The following is a 19,469-nucleotide window of genomic DNA, read 5'->3' as shown; positions in this document are numbered from 1 at the left end:
TTGTTGGGCCGAAGGGCCTGTTTCCACACTGTAAGTAATCTAATCTAATCTAATCTAAAAAACATGACCTCCCAACTCCTGTACTCAATACTCTGACCAATAAAGGAAAGCATACTAATGGCACAAAGATACATAAATGACTGTACCTTGATAGTTATTATGGAGATGTGGTTATTGGGTGACTGATACTGAGAATCTAATATTCCAGACTGTTGATATGTTGGGGAAGAACAGGCAAAAAGGAAAGAGAGGTGGAGTAACTTTGTTAATAAAGGAAGGCATCACTGCAGTGGTGAATAATGATATAGTTGCAATAGATTATGATGTGAAATCCATTTGAGTAGAAATAAGGAATAGTAAAGGAAAAAAAGTCATGGATGGGGCTTGCCTATGGGCCCTCAAAGAGTTGCAGCACTGTAAGGCTGAGTATAAATCCAAAAATAATGAAGGCATCTAAGAAGGAACTAATCTGCATATGTATCGGTTGTTCTGTTATCATTCACATTTCATCAGCACAAGTTCATTGCAACATGATTGACGAATTGGGGACGCTGTATCTACAACATGAACTTTTAAAACGTGTGTTGGCTGTAATGTGATTACCAGCACCAACGCTTTAAGTACTGTTTCTACAGCGCAATTCTTCGATAATGCAGGATTGCACAAGAATGCAATCATTGTGACTGTACTGGACTAAACAAAGGGACAAGGGTAACATAGAAGATGCATTTGGAGAGTGCATCAAGGATTGTTTCTTCGAGCAGTACATTGCAAAACCTATCTAGGAGCAGAATTATGCTATGAAGCTGGATTAATAAGATATCTAGTAGATAAGGATCCTGTTGGGGCTAGCTATCACTGCCAGATAAAATTTCAGATTTGAGGAGAACAATCTGGGTTTCAAGCCAGTGTCCTTAATTTAAGTAAGAGCAATTACGATGGAATGAAGAAAGTGCTGTCTGAAACTGGTTTGGAAAATAGACCAAGGGAAAAGTAAGTGGCTGAGCAATGGCAGACATTGAAGCAGATATTTTAGCATGCTCAACAAAATGTATTCCAATCAAAAAGAAGGACTTTATGAGAAGGATGAACCACTTGTGGTTAATAAAGGTGGTCAAAGAGTGTACCCAATCAAAAGCAAAGTAATACAAAGCAGCAAAAACCACTAGTAGACCAGAAAATTAAGTATTCTTTAAGAACCTACAGCAGATAAGTAAAAATGTAACAAAGAAGGAGAAAATTGATTATGAAAGTAAATTCACAAGAAATATGAAAACAAACAGCAAAACCTTCTAAGGCTCTTTAATGTGAAAGTGAGTTGAAAATGTAAATGGAGGATGCAACAAGGGAATTCATAAAGGGGAAGAGGAGAATGACAGATAATTTAAACTAATAGTTTGCATAAATCTTCACAATGGAGGATAGTCTAAACATCCTAAAGATAACAGATATGCAAGATACTAATTGGAGGAAATATCATGGTTACAGAGTATTTGACAAATTAATAATACTTAAAGGAGACAAGTCATCAAGATCTGATAACGTGCACACAAGAGTTTTAAGCAAGTGGCCGCAGAGATATTGGAGACGTCAGATAAAATATTCCTGGTCTCACTGGATTTTGGGAGGGTTGGTGGTTTGGAAAACCACTAATACAATGCTTCTGTTCAAGAAGGAAGGGAAACAGAAAGCAGGAAAGTATAGATTAGTTAGTCTAACACCTGCCATTTGGAAAATGATACAGTCTATTATTAAGGGAGCAGGAACAGGATATTTAATGCAATCAAGCAGAATCATCAAGGTTTCAAGAAATCATGTTTAACAAATTGTTCTTTGAGGATATAACAAGCAGAGTTTTAAAATGTTGGCTAGGTCACAGCTAGAATATTGTGTGCAGTTATAGGACAGATGTGACCGCACTGGAGAGGGTGCAGAGGAGATTTATCAGGATGTTGCCTAGCTGGACAATTTTGACAGACTGGTGTTTTCCTTAGGGCAGAGGAGTTTGAGAGGGGACATGATGAGGTGGATAAAATTATAAGGGGCATAGATAGGATAGACAGGAAGAAACCTTTGCACTTGATGGAAAAATCAATGACTGGGAGCATGCACTTAAGGTGAGGGGCAGAGGATTTAGAGGAGTTGTGAGAAAAGGTATTTTCACCCAGAGCATGGTGGGAGTCTGGAACTCACTGCCTGTAAGGGTGTTAAATGCAGAAACTTTCATAACATTTAAGAAGACATGCAATGTGATCAGCCAAGTGCTGGAAAATGGGATTACAGTGGTTCTGATCAGCGAGGATGCAGTGAGCAGAAAAGCCTTTTCTGTGCTGTAGATCTCCATGACTTTATGAGACTTGATAAAAGGAAACCATTAAATGTAGTGTATTTGAAATTCCAAAAGACATCTGATAAGTTGTGATAGAGACTCAGGATTATGGGTTTTTTTCAGTTTAGAAAGATGTAACTAGTGGGGTGCCACAAGGATAAATTCTTGGGCCTGTATTATTTACTGTATGTTAATGACTTGGAAGAGGGGGCAGTGTGTAATATGTCCAAATACAATACCAGAATAGTTGTGAGAGCATGTTGTGATGAGGATATAAGGAATCTGCAAGTGATTTAGATAGGTTGAATGAATGGGAAAAAAGTTTGGCAGCTGAAGTTTAAGTATGAAATTATGCATTTTGGTAGGAAGAATCAGAAGGCAGGCTATTATTTAAGTGGAGAGACTCCGAAAAATGTAGCGTAGCGGGTTCTGGGTAGTGTTTTGCATGGAGACACAGGAAATAATTAAACAGGCAAATGAAATTTTGATCTTTATTGATGGAAGATTGGAGTTCAAAATTAGGGTAGTCCTGTATTGGCAAGGCCACATCTAGAGTACTCTTTACAGATTTGGTCCCCATATTTAAGAAACAACATTCTAGCATTGGAGACAGTTCAAAAGAGATTCACTGAGCTGATTCCTGCAACGAAGGGATTGACTTGTCAAGAATAGCTAAATAGATTAGAGGTTAGAAGAATGAGAGGGGATCTTATTGAAATAAAGAAGAGTCTGAGGGACTTTAGATGGGTAGATGAGGTGAAGATATTTCCACTAGTGGGGGAATTTTGAACTAGAAGATAGTTACAGTATAAGGGGACTCTCATTTAAAACTGAGATTTGAAAGAATTTCTTCTCTCAGAGGGTAATGAGTGTCTAGAAGTCTATTCTATTGAGATGGATAAAATTATAAGGAGCAAAGATGGGGTTGACGGGAAGAAACTTTTCTACCTGATGGAGAAATCGGTGACCAAGGTCATGCATTTAAGATAAGGGGCAGAAGATTTAGAGGAGATGTGAGAAAAAAATGTTTTCACACAGAGGGTAGTTGGAATCTAGAACTCACTGCCTGTAAGGGTAACAGTTGCGGAAACCTTCATAACATTTAAGAAGGCATGCACTGCTATCAGTCAAGTGCTGGAAAATGAGGCTATGAGAGAGAACTGTGAAGGTTACATCACTGAAAATATTTAAAGAAGATGTAGATAAATGTTTGAAATATTGTGAGGTTGAGGAGTATGATGAGATGGCACAAAGGGGAGTTGAGGCCTTGGACAGATCAGCAATGATTTTGGTAAATGACCGGGTAGGCTCAAGGGGGAGATCTTGTTCCTACTTCTTAAGTTCTTATGCAGTGTTTTTGAATTCTGATGATCTGCTGCTGTTTCCATAACATGGTCCTCCAGACAAGTGTAGACCTTGTGCTAGTGATGTGCTAGATCAGCACAGCTCATCAAAGGAAGAGGAGGAGGAGGAGGTAGAAAAGAAATAGGCAGAGGACGATGCAGAACACAGAGGTGTACAGGAAGTTGTTCAAGCTCGATGCTAAATTCAAGGGTCTAATCAAGATGACATTAATGTCAGCAATTATCTAATACATACATTTTTCAGTACAGCCGTTCTGACAGAAGGGCAGTCTAGAACTTGCTTTTAGCAACCTGTGAGAGCAGTTCCATTGAAGATACAAACTTGAATATCTCAACTGATACCTGTAGTCGAGGTGCACAAATGTACAGAGGTTTCACTTTCCCTGCTGAAGAGCCCTTGCTGTCTTTCATTACTTTATCCCTCTTTTCTATCTCACCATTAATAAAAGGAAGTTCACATATCTGGTTTCATGTCATTATTTTATTGTTCAAAAAGAGAAACCCTGTGACCAACTTCATATTCTTTTCAGTCGTAGTGACCTCCGCTCTTTTTTTAGATTACATTACAATGTGGAAACAGGCCCTTCGGCCCAACAAGTCCACACCGACCCTCCGAAGCGCAACCCACCCATACCCCTACCTTTACCCCTTACCTAACACTATGGGCAATTTAGCATGGCCAATTCACCTGACCTGCACATCTTTGGACTGTGGGAGGAAACCGGAGCACCCGGAGGAAACCCACGCAGACACGGGGAGAACGTGCAAACTCCACACAGTCAGTCACCTGAGGCGGGAACTGAATCCGGGTCTCTGGCACTGTGAGGCAGGAGTGCTAACCACTGTGCTACCGTGCCGCCCTAAGTTACAGGGTTCCTCTTCTGGCCTTGGGGGATACTGCAATACACACACTGATGGTCCTGAACATTGAGGTGCAGATTGTGGAATCTCTCGAGCTTACTGCACCTGCCTTAACGTTGGGGCAGTTTCTGACTGAGGGCACATGAGTTCAGCAGGGCCCAATGACAAGGGGCTAAGGTCACTGATGGTGACATAAAGGGTGACACTCTCATCTTTCTCTGTGACTGCTTCAATCCTTATCTCTAGTTGGCTACAAGGGGATGCCAAATGAATAAACTGGCATTGTTTCCAAACATTACTGTACCATCAGCACCACTGACTGCTCAGGATTTAGCAGGTAGTCTGAAATTGTCAGTGCATGCTTCCTGCATGTATTCCAAGTGCTATTACATATGGCTGTCCATGTGGTTAGCCAATCTCTCAAAAAAAGGTCATGCACTAAAATCCCATTAATGCCACTGTACTCATACCAGTGAACTCCAACATATGGAAACGCATCTGTTGCTGCTGGTTTCCTTTCTTATGACTGCTGAGGTCCTGTGTTGGTTCCCACTTGAGCTTCTTGCAAGGAGTGTCTTCTTGCAAAGAGTCTCTCCACAGCTCCATCATTACCATCTCCTCATGCACACCCGTGACATACTCATCACTTGGTGCCCAATCTATATATCTGTGAGGTTGCACCAAGGTGACTGCATCTGTACTGATGGAGGATGTATATGTAAAGTATAATAATAATTACTATGAAGACTTTAGTGGCAGTTCTAGGCCCAGTGCAGAAACAGTAATCTGTTGTGCTACCTTGAATGTGTGGAAGAAACAGAAAAAGATTGTAAAAACTAGCCTTGTAGAGCAGAAGTCTCTGCAGTGCTGAGGTTTCAGCATGCTGTCAGATAGATTGGGGTGCAATAGAGACACATAATCTATGCTTTTCAGTTTCTAGTCATGATGTTCATCGAGGATGTCAATTTCACCTTCCCTGCCTTTCTTACGATCAGCTATACTGGAGATCTTTAATGTTTCCTCTTGTATGATAGTAATGATTTATAGAATAATGACTCTTCCTGTATGACTCCTTTTCTGGGCATTGTGTGCTGCTTTCTTCTTCAAGAATAAAAGAGAGAAACAGAGATAAGGCACTGCTAGTTCCATTGCCAGTATCAATGACTTGTTGAGGTAAGAAGCTGCTTGTATGGTGCTGATAGGTCCTCAAAAGAAATATAGAATTGAACCATCCCGAAGGGTAAGTAGACATCTCGGATATACATTTCTGCCACGTGCAAGAGCCACAAGTGCCTTCATCCTCCTCAGCTGGTGTGTATGTGCTTGGAGTACTTTGAGGATTATCATGAGGGTTTGGCATGGTCCACACCTTGCCAGAAAGAGAAAAGGTCATTGAACCCTTTCCGGCACTGTACTCAGTTCCTCCTGATTGCATTCTGACTGGTCACAGTATCCACCACCTTGACCAGCCCTGCTTGAAGGAAAGGCTGAACTTTTTCTGCAATTGTCTATAAAGAAAATCTCCTTCTTCATCCTCACTGCCACCAAAAGTGTCACCAGATCCTCATAAACAAAGTGAGGGGAAGCTGTGTTCCAGTTCCAACCCTTTGCCTTTTCTAATCAACAAGTAGTACAGCAATTGGGTCAGTGAGACTGCAGTCACAGTAATTGCAGCAGTTGTCTATTTAAATTGGACCACACTTCTTGAGTATTATCCCCAGTCCCACCAGCACCCCCCACCCTCTTGTGGTATAGTGTCCCTACCCCTGCGCGAGAAGGCCTGGTTCGAGTCCAACATGTTCCCAAGGTGTGTAATAACATCTCTGAATAGGTTGATTCAAAAACAAGTTACATAAAAAAATAAGAAGTGATCAGAATCGGCATGACACTGTGGCCCCTTGTTCTTCCATCTAAATAAATCACTTCCCCTTCTAATGAAAAGGCTATCCCATTAAATTCAGGACGATTGACCATTTTCCCCTGGGGATGGGGACCTCACTCAGAAACATACCAACATAAATTTCTGAACTCCAGAAAGAAAATTAGAATTTCAGCCTTTGATATTCTGCTGTCTAAGGCTGAGATGGCAAGACCATTCCACTTCTATTACGTGTGACTCACCCTTCTGGATATCAACCCCGCATCATAATACAGAAACTTCAACTGTGTGGTTTAATCTGTAGCAAGACTTGACCTCAAAGATTGCTACCACTCAATCAATTTAATACTATACTTCTTGTAGAGTCATAGAATTATACGGCACGGAAACAGACCCTTCAGTCCAATCAGTCCATGCCAAAACATAATCCCAAACTAAACTAGTCCCAGCTGCCTCTCCTGGTGTATGTCCCTCCAAACCTTTCCTAATCATGTACCTATCCAAATGTTTTTTAAACATTGTCATTGTACCCACATTCACCACTTCCTCAGGAAGTTCATTCCATATACAAACCACCCTTTGTGTAAAATATTTGCCTCTCGTGTCTTTTCTATATCTCTCTCCTCTCACCTTAAAACTTGTCCTCTAGCCTTTAAATCTCCCATCCTAGGGAAAAGACAGCTACTATTAACTCTATCAATACCCCTTATTATTTTATAAACGTCTATCAGATCGCCTCTGAACTTTCTACCCTCCAGTGAAAAATGTCGCAGCCTATCCAGCCTTTCTTTATAACCCAAACCTTCCATTCCAGGCAACACCCTGGGAAATCTCTTCTGAACTCTCTCCAGCTTAATAATATCTTTGCTATAACTGGATAAACAGAACTGAACTCGGTATTCCAAAAAGAGGCCTCGCCAATGTCCTGTACAACCTCAACATGACTTCCCAACTCTCTTCACAAATCAATTCACACTTGAATTAAATGGACAGCATTTCTACCCTGATTGATCCTTGCTATGTACAATACTCAGTAAAAATGACACAATGAAAGGAAGACTTATGCATTTAAATTGTGCTTTTCACAACTTCAAGACATCCCAAAGCATTCTATTGCCAAGTAAGTATTTTTTAATTGTAGCCACTGCTGCCAATTTGTGCACACCAGGTCCTACAAAAAGCAACTTGTCTTAAAAGTCCCCTTACAGAGTGAAAAACAGACAATAAAACATATATAAATTTGCCCTTCCTCGATGAACATCATATACACATAGCTGTAATGTAGAATTTTCTTACAGAGAATGCCGAGCAACCTAAGAGAACATTAAGCTCAACAAATCTAAACTAATACATGAGCTTTGTGCAAGCCTTCTTATCCCACTTCATCTCACCTTTTCATCATAACTTCCTGTTCATTTTTCCTACCTGTGTTTACTTAACTTTCAATAAAATCATCTGTTCCACTTGACTGATCAACTACTTGTCATTGGTTCCATATTCTTACCATTCTGAAGTAAGAATTTTTTCTACAGGTGTGTTTGCTTTTAATTGGATGTGAGCATCACTGGCTCGGTCCTTGAGAACGTGGTGGTGGCCCACCTTCTTAATTTGAGGCAGTCTGTTTTACGTAGATAAAGTCACAATATTGGCAGGGAGAGAGTTCCAAGATTTTGACCAAGTGACGATCGACAAGCAGCAGTGAAGTTCCAAATAAGGATGGTGTGAGATTTGAAAGGAAACTCAAAAGTGGTAAGACTCTATGACACTATGGTAGTGTTACCAGCAATCTGCTGTCCTTGTCTTTTAGTTGATAGAGGTATGGGGACTTGGAAGGAGTTTTGATGATTTGCTGCAGTGCATCTTGTCGACATTATGCACTGCTGCCTCTGTGCATTGGTGACAGAAGGAATGAATGTTTAGACTGGTGGATGAGGTGTCAATCAAGCAGGTTAATTTGTCCTAGATGTTGTTGAGCTTCTTGAATATTGTTAGAGCTGCATCTGTCCAAGATGAGTGAAATTATTCCATTACACCCATGATCCCTGCCTTGTAGATGATGGGCAGACATTGGGAAGCAAGGAGGTCAGTTATTCATAGCAGAATTCCCAGCCTCTGACCTACTCTTGCAGTCACAGCACTTATATGATTGGTCCATTTCAACTTCTGGTCAGTGGTAACCCCAGGAGGTTGATAATGCCCAGTGACAGCACTGTGTACCATCTACAAAATGCACTGTGGTATTTCACTAAAGATTTTCAGACAGCAACTTCCAAACCTATTTTCTCTAGCATTTAGAAAGTCAAGGGTGTAAAATGCAAGGAAACACCACCAGCTGCAATACCCACTCCAAATCACACATCATCCTGATTTGGAACTATATCACTGTTCCTTCACTCTTTTAAATATCTGGAACTTCCTTCCTAACAGAGCTGTGAATGTCCATATACCCCAAGGACTACAGCAGTTCAAGAACACAGCTTATCACCACATTTTATACACAATTAGTGGGCAATCTTTATTTATTTGTGTATTAGTCCTCTTCAATTCATTTTCTCCTTTTATTTTCCAAGAATAGAGTGGCCTCCTTATTCAGCTACCAATTCCACAACCTCTCATTTATCCTTATTGAAATTTATTTGCTAGCTACACATTAATTCACAATTTTAATAATATCTTCACATATTATGTTATGGTTCTTAACATTAACTATACATCAGAATTTGGAATCATCATCAAATTTTGCAATTGTATTCCGATTACAAAAGGCAATGGCCAGATGGAATATTTCTGGATTGTTAATCTAGATGCCTAGGTAATGTTCCGAAGACTTGAGTTTGAATCCCACACAGGGCAGATGGTGGAATTTGAATTCAATAAAAATCTGGAATTAAGAGTCTAATGATGATTGTTGTTGGGAAAAAATACCCATCTGGCTCATTAATGTTCTTTAGTGAAGGAAATTGCCATTCTTACCTATTCTGACCTACATGTGACTCCAGACCATATATTGTGATTGACTTTTAAATGCCCTCTAGGCAATAAATGCTGTCCCAGCCAGTGATGCCCTCACCTCATTAATGAATTTTTTAAAAATTCCTGAGTCCAAGTCTTTATGTAAATTCTGAACAGTTGTGATCTCAGCAGCAATCTGTCAAACACCAATTCCCAGCCTGTTCTACAACCTGAATCTATTTTTGCTTTTATAGCAAATCATTATTTATTCTGCTACTTGTTCCATGAATACATATGGTCTTATCTCAGTAATCAGATCAGGAGGCTAATACCTGGCAGCTTCTTTTAAGGAAAAATGGACAAGCTAGGCTTGTATTCACTGGAGTTTGAAAAAGTATTCGGTGACTTGATTGAAAGGTATAAGAATACAAGGTAAGCTGATTGAAAGATATAAAACTGTGAGAAGTCTTCAGAGGGTGCACATGGAAGGGATGTTCCTCTTATGGACTCATATAGAAACGAAACATCACTGTTTAAAAATAAGTCACAGAGGAAGATTTTTTTCTCGCAGAGAGTCACAAGCCTTTGGAATTTTATTCCTCCAAAAGTAATGGAAGCACAGTCTTTAATATTTTTAATATGGAGGTAGCTGGATTCTTGATAATACCGCGGTTGGTAAGTTATTACTGATAGAACATAGAATATTACAGCACAGTACAGGCCCCTTCAGCCCTCGATATTATGCCAACCTATGAAACCAGTCTGAAGCCCATCTAACCTACACTATTCCATTTTCCTCCAAATGTCTATCCAATGACCACTTAAATGCCCTTAAAGTTGGCAAGTCTACAACTGTTACAGGCAATGCGTTCCACGCCCATACTACTCTCTAAGTAAAGGAATTATCTCTGATATCTGTCCTATATCTATCACCCATCAATTTAAAGGTATGCCCCTCGTGCTAGCCATCACTATCCGAGGAAAAAGGCTCTCACTGTCCATCCTATCTAACCCTCTGTTTATCTTATATGTCTCAATTAAGTCACCTCTCAACCTTCTTCTCTCTAACGAAAATAGCCTCCAGTCCCTCAATCTTTCCACGTAAGACCTTCCATCCATACCTGACAACAATCTGGTAAATCTCCTCGGAACCCTCTCCAAAGCTTCTACATCCTTCCTATAATGCGGTGACCAGAATTGTACACAATGCACCCAAGTGCGGCCGCACCAGAGTTTTGTACAGGTGCAGCATGATGTCATGGTTCCAAAACTCAATCGCTCTACTAATACAATTTAACACACCGTATGGCTTCTTAACAACCCTATCAACCTGGGTGGCAGCTTTCAGGGATCTATGTACATGGACACCAAGATCTCTCTGCTCATCTACACTACCAAGAATCTTACCATGAGCCCAGTACTCTGCATTACTGTTACTCCTTCCAAAGTGAATCACCTTACATTTTTCCATATTAAGTTCCATTTGCCACCTCTCAGCCCAGTTCTGCAGCTTATCTATGTCTCTCTGTAACTTACAACATCATTCGGCACTATCTACAACCCTACCAACCTTAGTGTCATCTGCAAATTTACTAACCCATCCTTCTATACCCTCATCCAGGTCATTTATAAAACTGACAAACAGCAGTGGCTCCCAAACAGATCCTGCAGTACACCACTCATAACTCAACTCCAGGATGAATATTTCTCATCAACCACCAACCTCTGTCTTCTTTCAGCTAGCCAATTTCTGATCCAAACTGCTAAATCACCCTCAATCCCATGCCTCTGTATTTTGTGCAATAGCTACCATGGGGAACCTTATCCAATGCCTTACTAAAATCCATATGCACCACATCAGCCACTTTACCCTCATCCACCTATTCGGTCACCATCTCAAAGAACACAATAAGGTTTGTGAGGCACGACCTTCACAAAATTGTGTTGACTATCACTAATCAACTTATTCCTTTCTAGATGACTATAAATCGTCTCTCTAATAACTGTTTCCACAACTGAAGTAAGGCTCACTGGTCTATAATTACCAGGATTGTCTCTGCTCCCCTTCTTTAACAGGGGAACAACATGTGCTATCCTCCAGTCTTCTGGCACTATTCCTGGAGACAATGATGACATAAAGATCAAAGCCAAAGGCTCAGCAATCTCCTCCTTGGCTTCTCAGAGAATCCTAGGAAAATCCCATCCGGCCCAGGGAACTTATCTATTTTCACACTTTCCAGAATTGCTAATGACTCCTCCTTGTGAACCTCAATCCCATCTAGTCTAGTAGCCTGTATCTCAGTGTTCTCCTCAACAACATTGTCTTTTTCTAGTGTGAATACTGACAAAAAAATATTCATTTAGCGCTTCCTCATCTCCTCTGACTCCACGCACAACTTCCCACTACTATCTTTGATTGGCCCTAATCTTACTGTAAAAACAATGACTGCAGATGCTGGAAACCAGAGTCTAGATTAGAGTGGTGCTGGAAAAGCACAGCAGTTCAGGCAGCATCCGAGGAGCAGTAAAATCGACGTTTCGGGCAAAAGCCTTAATCTTACTGTAGTCATTCTTTTATTCCTGATATACTTATAGAAAGCCTTAGGGTTTTTCTTGATTCTATCTACCAATGACTTCTCATGTTTCCTCCTGGCTCTTCTTGGCTCTCTCTTCAGTCTTTCCTGGCTAACTTGTAACTCTCAAGTGCCCAACTGAGCCTTCACATCTCATCCTAACATAAGCCTTCTTCTTCTTCCACTTGACAACTTCCTTAGTAAACCACAGCTCTCGTGCTCGACAACTTCTTCCCTGTCTGAGAGGTACATGCTTATCACAGACCCACAGTAGCTGTTCCTTGATTAAGCCCCACATTTCAATTGTGCCCATCCCATGTAGTTTTCATCCCCATCCCATGCATCATAAATCTTGCCTAATCACATCATAGTTGCCTTACCCCAACTATAACTCTTACCCTGCAGTGTATACCTATTTCTTTCCATTGCTAAAGTAAACATAACCGAATTGTGCTCACTATCACCAAAGTGCTCACCTACCTCCAAATTTAACACCTGGCTGGGTTCATTACTCTGTACCAAATCTAATGTGACCTCGCCCCTTGTTGGCCTGTCTACATACTGTGTCAGGAAACCCTCCTGCACACATTGGACAAAAACTGACCCATCTAAAGTACTTGATAGATGGGAATGTGGAGTATTAAGATCAGCTGTAATCTTATTGAATGGCAGAACAGGCTCAAGGGGCTTACACCTTGTCTTAATTTGTATGTTTGTGTGAGTGTACTACGTGGTGTGTTATAGAACAGATTTGCTGTACTACTCTATGATTTCTTCAGCATTCACTAAGATGAGTGCAACATAACTTTCCTTTTTTGTAATCTGTGCTGATTACTACTTGTTATATTTTGTTTTCTAGGCAAGCATTCAGTTAAGACAGATCAAACATGAAATTTAATCTCAATTTTTTTTAGTTTATAAATACTTTTCTGTTATATATTTGAATAAGGATACAGTTGGGTTAGATTTTGCTGTTACCAGGTAGCAACATTATTCACGGTTGACCTGAAATCAAAGTATACACATCATACCACAATCCTGGTGGCAAGAATTTCAGTTGTTGATCAGAAATCTTCTTCAGACCTGGGGATCTGATCAAGAAGCTGTAGACTCAGTTACCTCTACCTCTTCCAGAGAGTCCCGCTGAACCACACCCTAATGCGGTGGTGGTGAGGCCACTCATGGACCTTCCTTAGAACCAGGACTCTATAACTTAATGAGACCAGTCTATGGTATGAGGAAGAAGTATAGCTGCATATCCCATTCCCCTCTCAGTTGAGTACCTCAATCATGAACAAAGCTAAGTGAGCTCGGTGAGGGTGTGCTTTCTCAGGGTGAGAATCTCAGAGAGGATTGGAAACAAGGTGGTGACTCCAAGTGGCCACTCCTCTGATCAGTACTCAGTCCCTTGATCAGGTGCTCGTTTCCTCTGATCAATACATCTCGCCCCTACCCCACACAAGTTAGTGGCAGCGTAACAACTGTCTTACACATGGCATGGTGACAGCCATCATGTAGCTGGGTTAATTCTACGACATCAGGCTTAGACTCTTCAGTGATTCTTAACTAGCCACTTAAGACCAGTTTGACAATGGATCTTCCCATCCAGAATTTAATTATAGTAGAGGCTTGAAGGCAATGCGGTTTGAGTAAGCCACCAAATAGAAAGTAAGTGCCTTTTCGGCCTCCAAGTTCATCACTACCAGGGACAAGAAATTCCATGTGAAAATAGATCAGTTTTCTTCCTGCCATTGACTTCTATGGTCTAGAAACATGTGTTTTGAAAAGTCAAGTACAGGTGAAAATTTTACAGTGATTGGCAGAACTCTTCGGAGTATTGGTATGCAGAGGGATCTGGGTGTACAGATCCATAGATCACTGAAGGTGGCATTGCTGGCAGAAAAGGTAGTAAAAAAGGTTTTTGGCATGCTTGCCTTCATTGGAAGACTGCTCCTTCATCAGGTAACTAATGGGGCAGGACATAAGATACAGAATTTATAGCAAAAGATCATCATATCACGCAACTGATACCATATATTGAACATACTTAGATTGCTGTTAAGTCTTTCATCTTTTAGAATGGGTTGCAGGTATCAATTCATCTGAGGTTGGAGTCTATCTGTATTCCAATCTTGAGTCAGACTGGTTATATTTCCAAATGTGGCTATCAGCCTCTGCTCGGCCACTCTGCAAAGGCTGATAGCCAAGTTTGGTGCCCATGAGGGTGGCCTTAACCCAGGACCTTGGGTTCATCTCACACTACAGGTGACCCCACTACACTATACATTCTCACGCACACACTCCCACACAAGCACACATGCTCACACACTCACACAGACCCTCTCTCATACATACGCTGTCTCTCAGACACGCATGCACCCCACACACTCTCACCCATGTGCTCACCCTCTCACAAACTTATACTCTGTCACACTGTACCAAGCGCGCACAAGCACTCACACGCACCTGCTCACACTCTCTCCCACACATACACTCTCTCACTCTCTCCCTCACATACACGCACAAACACATATAGGACTGTAGGGTGAATTTGCATTTACAGAATTGTATATGCAGATACATTCTATTTTGTTCAAAAAGCGCACAATCTGCAGGCAGACAATCCACGTGAAATTTTATAAATTCCTACTTTGAAAATAGAACCAATCTGACTCAAGATTGGAATACAGACAGACTGTAACCTCACACCTTTAATGTATTGTCTGAGCTAAGATGTCACTTTTGTTTATAAAACCTTATGTTATCTCAGGAATGTGACTTGAAAGGAGTTCTGGGATTTACATATTAGTGATTCAATACCTGCAACCCATTCTAAAAGATAAAAGATTTAACAGCAATCTAGGTTTGTTCAATATATTGTATCAGTTGCATAACGCTATGATCTTTTGATATAAATTGTATGTCTAATGATCCTGTCCCACTAGTTACCTGATGAAGGAGAAGCGGTCCGAAAGCTCGTACTTCGAAATAAACCTGTTGGCCTATAACTTGGTGTTTTGTGATTTTTAACTTTGTCCACCCCGTCCAACGCCAGCACCTCCACATCATGGCCCCTTTGGAAGGGGCATTGACTATAAGTATAGACAAGTGATGCTGCAGCTTTATAGAACTTCAGTGAGGCCACATGTGGAATATTAAGTACAGACTGGTCAGGACACTACCAGAAGGATGTGGACGCTTTGGAGAGGGCACAGAAACGATTTACCAAGATGTTGCCTGGTATGGGGGATTTTAGCTATGAAGAAAGATTGGCTAGATTAGGTTTGATTTTACTGGAACACAAGATTTTACTGGGGCAACCTCATAGAAGTTTATAAGATTGTGAATGACATGGTTAAAGTGGAAAGTATGAGGCTTTTCCCCAGGGTTGGGGGGAGGGGGGGGCAGGGGGGTCAATTACTGGAGGACACAGGTTCAGGGTGTGTGGGAAAGTTTAAAACACAGTTTGAGGCAAGTTTTTCACAGGTGGTGTGTGCCTGGAACGTATAGCCAGAGGAGATGGTGAAAGCAGACACAATAGCAGCATTCTAGAGGCACGTGGACAAATACATAGGAAGGGAAAGAGGGTAAGGATTCTGTAAGTGAAGACAGTCTTAGTATGGAAGATCAAAATGTGGCATCGCAGACTTGGATAGCCAAAGGACCTGTTCCTTTGTGTGTTGTATTGTTCTTTGTGTTCTGTGGGCAAAAATGGCAGGAAGTTTTGGGTGTTGCTTATAAGTCATTGTACCACAAATACTTTAGCTGAAACTTTATTGCTGGAACAGCACAGCAGGTCAGGCAGCATCTAGGGAACAGAAGATTCGACGTTTCGGGCACATGCCCTTCTTCCTGAAACGTCGAATCTTCTGTTCCCTAGATGCTGCCTGACCTGCTGTGCTGTTCCAGCAATAAAGTTTCAGCTTTGATCTCCAGCGTCTGCAGACCTCACTTTCTCCACAAATACTTTAGGAAAGGCTGTTTCAATAGAAACACTTTAAGTCTGATTTATTCAGTATGATTCATTTCACAGAAGGTTTAATATTTTTTACATAATTAATGGGCAGTTATCCCTAATACTGGTTCAATACTTGTGTTTTAAATTTTCAGTCCAACAGTGGAGATACGGAGTAAATTTGGAAAGCCCACCACAACGTCTGGACTTACGCGCCACAGTACAGACCAGAAATTGCTGGATAGCTATAGCATCCAATAACAGTGAATGCCAAATGCATTGCCAGTATTGGCAGACAAAATTTGGGATTTCCTATCAAATACACATCCTATGGTTCTGGTCAATAGTTTCCTGAACTACCTTTCTTTCTAAATATAAGAATTTGTTCTCCAGCTCCCTTTTGTAATGACTTGTTAACAAATTGTTATTGTTCTATAATTTAGTTAATAATGCAATCTATCCAGACTAAAGAATTTTACTCTCTCCAAAATGTGATGAGTTTATGAATTACTTCCGTTTTTCTTACAAGTCTCGTTTGTATTTCTTTTGGAAAGCACTGACAATTAAAATACTATCTTCTATCCAGTTATTCTCTTAAATATTTACTGTAGATTTGACTACAATGGAAACAACTGATTCTTAGAAGTTTTTCAAATCCCATATGAATATTTATTAGCTAGTGGGTAATGAGTAAAAATGTAACTTTGGCAGTCTTTCAATGTTCATCCCAATTAAAATTATTAGATAGTGAAGTCAGAGTTTCATATTTCTAAAATTACAATTTTTGTGTTGTATATTTACTGACATTGGAACTAAGTTCTCTTTGTAATAATGATTCTTATTTCTTTTGAAAAGGGTTACAAGGGTTTATCAGGACAGCCAGGACTTCCAGGACTACAGGTAACATCTAACTCATCTTCTTTATATTCATTTATATTCATTTGTAGGATTTGGGCATCACTGGCTGGGCCATCATGTGTTGCCTGTCCCCCTGCCCTTGAGAAAGTGATAGGAAACTGACTGCCAGAATTGCTACAGTCCATTTCGTAGGTAGACCCACAATGCCATTAAGGCAAAAGTTATAGGATTATGAAGTTGCAACACTGAACAAACAGCGATAGTATTCCAAATCAGAGTGGCAAGTGTTTTAGAGGAAACCTGGAGGTGGTGGTGTTCCCATGTATCTGTTTCAAAGACAGTCCTTCTAGATGGTAGTGACCATGGTTTGGAAGATACTGTTCAGGGAGCCTTGATGATTTTCTACACTGCGTCTTGTGGATAGTGCACACTGCTGCTATTAAGCATCATTGGTGGAGCAAGTGAATGTTTGTGGATGTGGTACCATCAGGTGACTACTTTTTTAAGAGAGTGTCAAGTTTCTTGACTATCGTTGGAGCTGCACTCATCCAAGCAAGTTATGAGTATTCCATCACACTCTTGACTTGTGCCTTATAGACAGGTTTTGGGGAGTCAAGAGGTGAGTTACTCTCTACAGAATTCCTGGTGTTTGACCTGCTCTTGTAGCCATAATAATAAATGGCTGGTCCAATTCAGTGTCAAATCATTGATAACACCCGGAATATACTTAATGTGGGAGGTAGTGACAGTGCACCATTGAATTTCAAGGGGAAATAGTTATAATCTCTCATGTTGGAGATGGTCATGACCTAGCACTTGTGTGGCACAAACGTTACATGCCACTTGTCAGCCCAAGCCTGGATATTGACCAAATCTTATTACGTTTGAACATGGACTGCTTCAATATCTGAAAAGTTGTGAATGGTGCTGAACATTGTACAATCATTGATAATCATCCCAATTTATGATCTTATGATGAGGGGAAGGTCATTGATGAAGCAACTGAAGATGTTTGGACCCACAACACCATTCTGAGGATGGTGCTCTAATAAGCACAATCATCTTCCTTTATGCCACACCTGACTCTAACCAACAGAGAGTTTTCCCCGATTCCTATTGACCACAGATTTTCTAAGGGTCCTTGATTCCACAATCAGTCAAATGAAGCCTTGATGTCATTAGTTACTCTCACCTTTCCTTTGATTGTATTTCCCTTGGTGTGTCTTCGTATATAATCATATAAAAATGTGGTTGATCAAGTTTTTGTTCAACATTCCTATACAAAAACAGCAATAATCTCACACTGTGATCAAGGTAATTACTGAAGTAAAATACTAGAAATTTAAAATAGCATTTTCAGGTTTTATTTTAGCTCAAGATAAGTAATTTATTAACAAAATCTTACATTTATATGCATCATTAATGGATAAAAAATCCTAAAATTTCTATGGCGTAAAGGATTTAAAAGGTTATAACTATCAAAGATACACGCTATATTAATCAAAGATGCAGACTTTAAGGTGAATGAGACAACCAGAAACCAGCTTAGTGACCGGAAATCATTCTGTGCCGAAGATCAAAACACATTCAGGCCTGGATGTTCATCATGACAGAGGGTATCTAAATGAGGCGAAAATACCAAAATAAGTTAGGAATACCCCAAGTCTTGCCACAACCTGCCATTTCTAATTTTTGTGAAAGCAGGATCAGGGCTAGTTTGTAATTCACATGTATATGCTTCCTTGAAGCACCTGGCCCTTTAAATGACCCATTGCCTTCACTCAGAATGAGTCCTTGATATCGGAACCAGAGTGTAGAGATTAGACCAGGTAACAGCAGGTCTGCTTCCTCCATAGCGAGGATAGCCCTTGGAGAGCTGAGCTGGTCCTGCAGATATGGTCCCCAACCCCTTATAGAAAGGGGTCAGAAATTCTTTGATGATGATCAGGTTCCCTCTGGGACTATTAGCTGTGGAACAGATTGTGTGCAAAAGTTGCACAAACCCTTGGAACTGTCCAACTCATCAAGGCTTCTCAAGAACTGTCATGAAGTGTCAACAAGTGTTAACTATTAAGAACTGTCAAGGAGTATCAAAATGTGTTTTTTTTATGAATGAGTGTGCTTTTCTGTATAGTGTGCAGACTTTAATACAGAGCCTTAAGTAATAAAACAAGAATCATTATGTGTGCACGTGTGTTTGAATATATTCAATGAATTGGCAGGCAGATGAAGGGGAAAGAGTGTTTGGAGGAAGTTGGCACTTCTGACGCAGGTGTATGAATGGCCATGAGGATGGTTAGTGGGGTGTAAATGGCATGGAAAAGATGAGCTATTAGGGATGATTGAGTGTGTTAGATTGCATGGGTGGGACACAGGGAGTGTAGGAATGCAGATGTTGTAAAGTGTGAGTATTGAAGGTTTGTTTATACTTCGCTTTTGGAGAGGTTTGGTATCCGTTTGGATTTGGTCCAGGACACCTTTGGTGAAGGTAAGACAACTTTTGCGGTTGTGAAAAAATCTTACGTATTTAACAAGTGCATAAACTCATTGGACTCTGAGCCCTTGAGCAGCATGAGCAATGGTGAGAAATTAACAAAAATACAGTGAGAATGAAAAAATGCAATTCGCGATAGTGAGAAATGTAATTTCCATTTAAGTTTTCAATTACAAGATGAGAATCCCACTAGTAAGCAGAGAG

The 19,469-nt window shown here is 40.4% G+C and overlaps 1 protein-coding gene across 1 annotated transcript in view; it reads left to right on the top strand.

The window, feature by feature from the left end:
* Positions 1-19,469, top strand: part of col21a1 (collagen, type XXI, alpha 1) — a 468,143-nt gene that overhangs the window by 402,780 nt on the left and 45,894 nt on the right. Inside the window, exon 24 of the mRNA XM_043681233.1 lies at positions 16,769-16,813. Within this exon, the coding sequence (XP_043537168.1) occupies positions 16,769-16,813 (45 nt within the window). The remainder of the gene's footprint in view (positions 1-16,768; positions 16,814-19,469) is intronic.

This window comes from Chiloscyllium plagiosum, chromosome 3 (assembly GCF_004010195.1).
Source record: "Chiloscyllium plagiosum isolate BGI_BamShark_2017 chromosome 3, ASM401019v2, whole genome shotgun sequence".
Lineage (NCBI taxonomy): Eukaryota > Metazoa > Chordata > Chondrichthyes > Orectolobiformes > Hemiscylliidae > Chiloscyllium > Chiloscyllium plagiosum.
This window is presented reverse-complemented; position numbering and strand designations above follow the sequence as displayed.